The 8,769-nt window shown below is 71.6% G+C and overlaps 1 protein-coding gene across 1 annotated transcript; it reads left to right on the top strand.

Annotated features, from left to right (window-relative positions):
• The first annotated feature begins 660 nt into the window (after positions 1-660).
• TINAGL1 (tubulointerstitial nephritis antigen like 1) lies at positions 661-8,590 on the top strand. Its single transcript, XM_068418030.1, has 12 exons — positions 661-710; positions 1,279-1,610; positions 2,372-2,435; positions 4,068-4,160; positions 4,254-4,368; positions 5,266-5,389; positions 5,524-5,674; positions 5,889-6,072; positions 6,386-6,431; positions 6,901-7,024; positions 7,468-7,513; positions 7,674-8,590. The coding sequence occupies exons 2-12, from the start codon at positions 1,298-1,300 to the stop codon at positions 7,812-7,814; spliced, it is 1,401 nt and encodes a 466-aa protein (XP_068274131.1). The 5' UTR covers positions 661-710; positions 1,279-1,297; the 3' UTR covers positions 7,815-8,590.
• The last annotated feature ends 179 nt before the right edge of the window (positions 8,591-8,769 follow it).

An 8,769-nucleotide genomic window follows, 5' to 3' on the forward strand; every position in this document is an offset into this window, starting at 1 on the left:
GAGCCCTCCAGCTCCCGTGGCCACCTGGGGAACCCCGCTCCCTCCCGGGGAACCCCGCTCCCTCCCTCCGCCCGCGGTGCCTCCCGTCCTGGCTGCCATGAGGCATCCTCGAGGAATCCTTTGGCAGCGGCCGGGAGATGCTCCTCGTGGGCCGGAGGCAGGCAGGAGCCCCCGGGACAGGCAGCCAAAACCCCCCAGCGAGGGCTGGTGCTGCAGAGGGAACCGGAGCCCGTGGGGTGGCCAAGACCCCCCTCCCCGGGTCCTGAGCACCTGGCTGGGCGCTGGCAGCGGGGCTGACTCCAAGTGACAGTGGCTCCGTGCCCTGCGCTGTGACGGGGTGTCCCTGTCTCGCTGCAGCCGGGGTGCTGGGGGGGGGTCCCGCAGCCCCCCTCCCCTCACCTCCTCTCCCTACACCCTGCCCCGGGCAGCCGTGGGGACCCCCCTGGATGGAGCGGGGGGTGCTGGCAGCGCTGCCGGGACCCCCCCAGTTCACGGGGCACGGGCTGGGGGGCACGGGGAGCACGGGCCGGGGGGCGTCGGGGCCGCGGTTCTCCTGCCCGCCCCAAGGAGGGGGTTGGGGGGGCCGGGCCCGACCCCCGCCCCGCTCCGCTCCGCCCGGGGAGGGGCAGCGCGGCCCGGCCGGGGCGCGGCTATAAGGAGCGGCGGGGCCGGAGCAGGCGCTCGGCGGCGCGGAGCGGCGGGCGCGGCAGGTACGGGACGGGGGGGGACGGGGAGGACGGGGTGGGGTCGTGCCGTGCCGTGCCCCGGGGGTTCCCTGCACCAGCCCCCCCCCATCTCCCGCGGTCCCCAGAGCCCCCCCGGCCCCGTGGGCTGAGACCTGGCAGCTCATCGCACTGCCCGCGGCGGCGGGGATCGGGAGCGGGGCCGGGACCGGGAGCGGGGCCGGGACCGGGAGTGGGGTCGGGGCCCAGGCAGCCCCCCCGGTGCCCTGGGGAGCCCCGTCCCGCTGGGGTTTTGCTTCTGGAGCAGCGGGGTGAGGTGTGGGTGGGCACGGGGCCGCCCCGGGAGCGAGCACCCAGCGGGGAACCGGTGTTTTGGGGCATCGCGCTGCGGGTCCCCGGAGCCGGGGTGGGCACAAGGGGAGTGAGAAACCTGGAGATTTGGAGCGTCTCAGGGAGGGGGCGAGGTGCCCCGGGACGTGGCTCGGGGCTCGGTGGGCTGGGTGCTGGCTGGGGTGGGCTGGCGTAGGGTGCGGGGCTGCCCTGTGCCCGCAGGACCCCCGGCTGCCCCCGCCCGCTCACCGCTGTCCCCCTGCAGCGGCTGCAGCTCTGGGGACATGGCCGGCACCACGCGCCTGCTGCGGGCCCTGCTCTGCCTCTGGCTGCTGGCTGGGGTGGCCCTGGCTTCCCGGGTGCGCACCCGCCGGGAGCTGGCCCCTGGCTTGTACGAGCACGGGGTCTACGATGCCAGCGGGTCCTACTGCCAGCGAGGGGACGTGTGCTGCCACGGCCGCGACGACGCCTGCACCGTGCCCTACCACGACACCCTCTGCTACTGCGACCTCTTCTGCAACCGCACCGTCTCCGACTGCTGCCCGGACTTCTGGGAGTACTGCCTGGGCATCCCGGCCCCCTTCCCCAAGGCCCCAGGTGAGGCAGCCCCCAGCCCAGCCGGGCAGGGGTCCGGGGGTGCCCGAAGTGCTGTGTGATGCCACTGGTGCCCCTTGGGATAATGGATGCAGCAGGATGGGGCACCCCACAGCCCTGCCCTCGCTGCAGAGCTGCTCTGGACCCCTTGGGGAAACTCGTGCCAAGTGGCCAGGCTGGGACCAAGCTCCAAAAACGGGTCTAGGAGCAGCCCATGGCCCCGCAGCCCATCCCCTGCACCTCCCCGTGGGCAGGGCTGTGGGGGACGGGAGGGCAGAGGGGCAGCTCCAGTGGCACGTACCTGTGGGGCAGGGCAGGGGTGGCAGGGGGGCTCCATCCTGGCTGTCCCAGTCACGTCTGGGGCAGGCGGATGCTGGCCCCGAGTTCACCCGCTGAGCAGCTGGGGCGGGCAGGGCGGCCGGGGGGCACGGGCAGCACAAGGCTCTCTAAGAAAGTCCCTGCAGAGCAGAGCCAGCTCCCGGGTACAAGTGGCCCCTTTATCCCCGTCCCGCCGGGCTGTGCCTGCGAGGCTGGCTGTGCCCCAGCCCCACCGTTAACCCTCCCGGCGCCGAGCCAGCCCCGCTCCCACCGAGCTGCTCCCCATCGCAGCTCCGGAGATGCCAAGCTCCCACCGGGCACCTGCGTGGCTTTAAGGGCCACGTTTATCTTCCCCTGGGTATTTCCCCCCTGGAGCCCCGGGGGTGCTGGCGGGACCTCCCCGGTGCAGCCCGGCACCCACTGGGGCTCTCCCCTCTCCCGTCCAGGCTGTGCCCGCGCCGGCCGCAGTTACCCCACCGGAGCCACGTACCGGGAGAACTGCAACCTGTGGTGAGTGCCGCCGCGCTCCCCGTGCCACGCGGGCACCGCCGGCTCGGCGCCGGCACGCTGCCCGCCCGCGGGAAAGCGTCGGGGCTGCGGGAGCGCCGGGCCCGAGCTGGGTGGCGGGCGCCGGTGCCAAATGCTTTTGCTCTGGCATATTCGGAGCAGAGAGCCCCGGGGGGGCCTTGAGCTGCTGCCAAGTTTCAGCACGTGCCTTCGTGGGAGCCGCTCGCCCCGCCGGGTTAGCGCGGGGCCGGGCTGGCTGCGGGCTGCCGACGGCGCTGCTGGGGTTTTTGTAGCCACGCTGGTCCAAGCCCAGCTTGCCCAAGCCTGCCGGGACGCGTCTGCAGCTGGCAGCTCTGGTCCACGCTGGGCAGCCAGTCCGGCCCCACCGCCCGCGTGCCAGGGGCGTGCTGGGTGCGTTCGGAGCAGCGCGGGGTCGGTCTGGGAAGGGCTGCGGTGGTATTGGTGGCATCCCGGCGGTGGGGGACAGGGGAGCCTGCGGGCGCGGGGCTGGCTGCCTCGCAGCGATGCGGCAGATAAGGGCAATCAAAGGCTCCATCTGGGGCGTGTGCGAGGGCGTGAGCACGTGTGTGTGCACGTGTGTGCAGGCGTGTGCGCTGGAGGAGGAGGTGAAAAGCCAGCCTGAGCCCTCCCCGATGCCGTCGGCGTTTCTCCGGGACCGCGGCACGGAGCCGTGCGGGGCCAGAGGCTGTCCCCGAGCCCCCGGGGGGAGTCTGGAGGTCCCCGAGCTGTGCACTTGGGTGGCTGGTCCCCGCTGCTGGGAAAGCGTCCCCTCCCTCCAGCACTGGCCCCGGGGGCCCGGGCTCTTCTGCCAAAACCCTCTTCCCCCGCACTTGGCACCCGCAGAGCAGCGATTCCTGCAGCGCTTCACCCCAGACCTTGTCCCTGCCCGGCTCCCGCGGGGTCTGGGGGGGGGGGGATTTGGCAGGGAGTTGAGAGCCAGATGGGGGGTGACCAGCGCAGCGCTGGGGATGGGGACGGGGCGAGTGCGGGGGGTGCAGGTGCCGCCGGCGGGATCGGGGCCAGGCCGGCGGGACGCGGCTCCGGCCTCGCACGGCTCCTTAAAAGGGAAGAGCGTGCCGGGGCGGGCAGGAGGGAGCGTGCCAAGCGTGCTTCGGTGCCGAAGGAGCCCAGCCCAGGGCTCCCCAGGGGGACCCCGACCCGGCAGGGCCCCCCCAGCCACCCCCTGCCCTGGGTGTCCCCGTGGGTGCCGCAGGGCTCCCAGCTGACCTGGCCAGAGCGGCTCGCCCCGGGGTGGGGGGGGGCAACCAGCCCCGAATCCCCTCCCCGGGCTGGCGTCCAAGTCTGCAGGCCTGGCTGCTTTTCAGCTGATTTTCTGTCCCATGCTCTGTCTGCCCTCCGGGCTCCTGCGGGGACCGGGGTTGGGGGGGAGGACAGCCCCCAGGGCCATGCAGAGGCTGCCCGCCGGCTCCTGGCCCGGCTTCACCCCGAGCCGTGCTGTGACCCCCCCAGACCCCGCTGCAGAAGCAGCTCCAGCCCCTCGCTGGCTGCCCACGATGGCAGTGGGTCCCTGGCTGGGGAGGGGGGGCAGCACCCACTCAGGGTCCCCCCGGTCACCCCAACTGACCGTCCCCTCTGGTGCCATCCCCCCTGCAGCACCTGCGGCCCCGGCGGGCAGTGGCAGTGCGAGGACCATGCGTGCCTCATGGACGGGGAGCTCATCGACGCCGTCAACAGGGGCAATTACGGGTAAGGATGGGCAGCAGGAGGATGGGGGAGGGATGCTTCGCCCCTCGGTGCCCTTTGGGGTGCCCCTGACCCGCGCCCCACCCTGCCACGCAGCTGGAGAGCCACCAACTACAGCCAGTTTTGGGGCATGACACTGGAGGACGGGATCCGGCACCGCCTGGGCACCTTCCGACCTTCTCCCACCGTCATGAACATGAACGAGATGCACGTGAGTCCCCCCCCAGGCCCAGATGCAAGGGGAAACTGAGGCACGCTGAGGGCTGAGCCTGCCTGTCCCATGGCTTCACCCAATGCTCCACCACCCCCTCGGCTGGCGATGTCCCCGCGGCGTCCCTGACCCCGGGACGGGGGGAGGCAGGGAAGGGGCCGGGTGGGTGCTGGGGGCAGCCCTCGCCTCTGGAGACAGCAGCTCAGCAAATTCCCCCGGACAATCCCCGAGCTGCCAGTGTTGTTTTTGCCCCCGCTCCTCCGCGCCCGTTTCCCATCGGAAAGCCGGCCCCGGGGCTGCTGAGTCGGCAGAGCCGGCTGCGCCAGCGCCGGGCGAGCGGGGTGCCCCCGGGCTGCACCCGAAGCCGGCCCCCGCTGCGGGGTGGGCAGCGGCCGGGGGGTCCCGCGGGCGCGTCCGGGGCCGTGGCCTTGGCCAGGGTTAATTTTAGAGCCACGTGTGGCGGACGTGTCCTCCCCAGGAAGGCCGAGCTGTGTGTGACTGTGTGTCCCCCCCCCCCGGAGCGGAAAGGCTGGGCGGGAGGCAAGAGCTGGCCAGAGGCCACAATGAGGGGCTTGAGGCACCCAGTGCCGTGCGCTTGAGGCCAGGCTGGCGTCTGAGACCAGGCACTTGGTGTTATCGTTGGCTAAGGAACCGCTGGGGCTGAAGAGCCCAAATTTAGGGCAGGTTGAGGGATCCGGCTCCTCTGGGACAAGGGGACACCCGAGTCCTGGGCAGGGCTACAGGTGTCCCCGTCCCGAGGGGTCCTGCCCCATCCCTTATGCAGTGGGGCTGGGGGATGCTGCTGCTGGCTCTGAGGATGCCCCCGGAGCTGCTGCGGGTGGGGGGACGAGCAGGGGGTCCCTGTGCACCCCTTACGCCCCCACTCTGCCCCCACAGATGAACATGGACTCCAACGAGGTGCTGCCCCGCCACTTCGACGCAGCCGTGAAGTGGCCCGGGATGATCCACGAGCCCCTGGACCAGGGCAACTGTGCCGGCTCCTGGGCCTTCTCCACGGCGGGTGAGCTGGGACGGGATGGGACGGGGCTGGCCAGCGGGGACAGGGACTGAGCCCAGTCAGGGGAAGGCGCTGCTGGGGAGCGGGGCAGGACCCGGGGAGCAGCCGCCGCTCGCTGACCCCCTACTCGCCTCCAGCCGTCGCCTCCGACCGCATCTCCATCCACTCCATGGGGCACATGACGCCCGCCCTGTCACCCCAAAACCTCCTGTCCTGCGACACCCGCAACCAGCGGGGCTGCAGCGGGGGCCGGCTGGACGGCGCCTGGTGGTACCTCCGCAGGCGAGGGTGAGTGGGGATGGGACGGGGGGGGGATAAGGGGGTTCAAGGCTCTGGTTACTGGGGAGAGCCTGGGATTGGCACCCTGGTGCCATGTGCGCTGTCCCCAGGGTTGTCCCTTGGGCTAGCGGGGACCGAGGGCTGCCAGCCCAGGTGGCGTTTTGGGGAGGGGGGTTTTGGGGCTTGGTCCTTCCCCTCCTCACGTCCTCGTCCCTCTGCCCAGGGTGGTGACGGACGAGTGCTACCCCTTCACCAGCCAGCAGAGCCAGCCGGCCGCGCCGCCCTGCATGATGCACAGCCGCTCGGCGGGCAGGGGCAAGCGGCAGGCGACGGCGCGTTGCCCCAACCCCCAGACCCACGCCAACGAGATCTACCAGTCCACCCCCGCGTACCGCCTCTCCTCCAGCGTGAGTGCCCGCGGCGCCGGGCCCCGCCGAGCCGCCGGCGTGGGCGAAGCGGGAGCCCTTTGGTGTGGGGAGCGGGATGGGGCTTGGCTTGGGGTGGGTTGTCTGGGAGAGCCAAGTTTGGAGGTGAAACCGGGAAAAACCCGCTGCGGAGCCCCCGGGGGCCCTGCCACGCCGGGTGGGAGCGTCTCCTCCACCCCCAGCTCCGAGGCACCCACCCGTGGGTGCTGAAACAGCCCCTGCCTGCATCGCCGTGGGGTGGGGAGGGCAGCGCCGGGGGTCCCGGCCCTGGTACCACCCATCTCTGTGCTTGCAGGAGAAGGAGATCATGAAGGAGCTGCTGGAGAATGGCCCTGTGCAAGGTAGGAGCCGGCGTGGGCACCGGCGTGGGCACCCGCGTACCCCGGAGCTGGGTGCTGCGAGGGCTGGGGGACGCGGTGGGTGGGGGAGCTGCCCTGGTGGGGCGGGGGCCGGCATGGGACCCCCCGGCTCAGCCGCTCGCCCCGGTTAATGTTTAGCCACGTGCCTTTCGCCAGCCCCGGGGTGCCCGTCACGCTGCCCACACCAGCGGGCGCTTGTTGCTCATTAACTCCCGAGATTTAATCTCCGTCTCGGCAGTTGGTTTTGGTTTACTTTAGTTTTTTTTTTTCAATCCTCCTCCAAGTCTTGTCCCATCACCCGGGGGAGGATCTGGCCGCTGCCTTCCCTCCCTGTGGGCGATGCCCCGTGTCCCCGGGGCTGGTACCCTCCACCTTGGGGGACGCGGAGCCCCGGGGGCTCAGTGCCCTCTCCCTTGGGCCAGCGTCTCCAGAGCCTCTCCCCTGCCTGCAGCCATCCTGGAGGTGCACGAGGATTTCTTCATGTACCAGAGCGGGATCTATCGGCACACGCCGGTGGCCGAGGGGAAGGGGCCGAAGCACCAGAGACACGGGACCCACTCGGTCAAAATCACCGGGTAGGTGGGGGTGGCGTGGGGGGCTCCGAGGGGGAGAAGCGTCCTCTTTGGGGGAGGAAAGGTGTCTCCTTCCTCGGGGCACAGAGGGGAGGAGGGTGCAGGGCGCAATGGAGGGGAGCCCTGCCAAGGGCTAGTGCTTGCCCCAGGGCTGTGGCCACAAGTGACACGAGTGTGCAGTGCTCAGCCCCTCACTGGGGCGTGCTGGAGGTACAGAGCCCGAGGAGGCGAGCGGGGCCAAGGAGGGGACCTGGTGGCTTCCTTCCTCCTCCCCGTGGCTAAATATACCTGCCTGCATTGCGGGAGCGGACGTCAACGCCTCGGCCTGGCCCTGGGGAGGTGCCGGGGTCAGCACAGCGCCCTGCTGCCACGGTGCTGGGCGGGGGGGACGCAGCCCGAGGGGGTGCCTGGGGTCCCCCGCTCACCCCCCTGCTCTCTTGCCACAGGTGGGGAGAGGAGCAGCTGCCTGACGGCCAGACCCAAAAATACTGGGTGAGTGTTGGGTGTCACGAGTTGGTCGGGGCTCAGGCGTTCGGGTGGGTGGGTGCAAGTGCTGCTTTCCCATGGCCAAGTGGGATCCAGCTTGGGGATGGGGGGGGGGGGTTCATCTGGGCCACCCAGCGCTGAGCCATGTCCCCTGTCCCCCCCGCAGACGGCGGCCAACTCCTGGGGCACGGCGTGGGGCGAGGGCGGCCACTTCCGCATCGCCCGCGGCGTCAACGAGTGCGAGGTGGAGACCTTCGTGGTGGGCGTCTGGGGCCGCGTCAGCATGGAGGACATGCCCCACAAGTGAGCGCCCCGCTGCCCACGGCCCCCCCAGCCTCGTCCTTGTCCCTGCCCAGCACCGCGGCCCCTCGGTCCCCTCCTGAGGGCACCCGTGGGGTGGGACCCCCGCGCAGCCCAGGGCAGGGGGATGGGACCGTCCCCTGGGTCCCCGTCGCGGGGGGCCGCATGCCCCCGCTGTGCTGACGCAGCGGCTGGGTGCAGTGACCCGGGGGCCGCTCCCTGGGCCCGTGGGATTTACCCGTTAATCCCCCCGCCCCAGGCCCCGCTGCCCTTCGGAGGCACCCGGGGGCTCTTCAAAGGCGGCCGCCCCCCACCCCGGCTGGCGCTGGCGGCTTCACCCCCCTCCTCCCAGCGCCGCTGGGCATGGGGGGAGCGTGGCAGCGGGGCCCCCCGGGGCTCCTGCACCCCGTATCTGCCCCCCAGCTCCCCCTGCCCAGGGCAGCCCTGGAGCCAGGGGGGTAAAATAACACAGCAGGGCCCAGGGGGGTTTGTCCGTGGAGGAGCCCCGAGGCTGGGCGGTGTCGGCTGGGGAGGGGGCTGGGGTCCCCACCACCCCCCTTGCCTGACCCTATGGTGCTATGGCCCCTGCCACCCCCTGGGGACTGCAGGCAGGGCTCAGACCCACGGAGTCCCCATCCCGGTGGGGCCACAACTGGGGACCACGCAGCAGCACAGCCCGGGTCCCCCCCTGCCCCTCCCCCCCCCGCCCCCAGGGATGTACTTTTAAAACATTTTGTATTTATTTTGCTTTTTACTGTTTGTAAATAAACTTTTTGAAGCCTCGGTGCGAGGAGGGGCTGCTCCTTCCCCAATCCTGCTCGGGGGACAGGGGGATGTGTGGCCCCGCTGTCCCCCCGCCTGCCCCGTCCCTGGGGGGGGGCCCAGCCGTGGCCCCAGGAAGGGCTGCGGGGCGAGATAAGGCCCCGCTCATTGTGCTCCTTCCGGCCACCGCGGCCAGCACC

This window comes from Nyctibius grandis, chromosome 24 (assembly GCF_013368605.1).
Source record: "Nyctibius grandis isolate bNycGra1 chromosome 24, bNycGra1.pri, whole genome shotgun sequence".
Taxonomy (NCBI): Eukaryota; Metazoa; Chordata; class Aves; order Nyctibiiformes; family Nyctibiidae; genus Nyctibius; species Nyctibius grandis.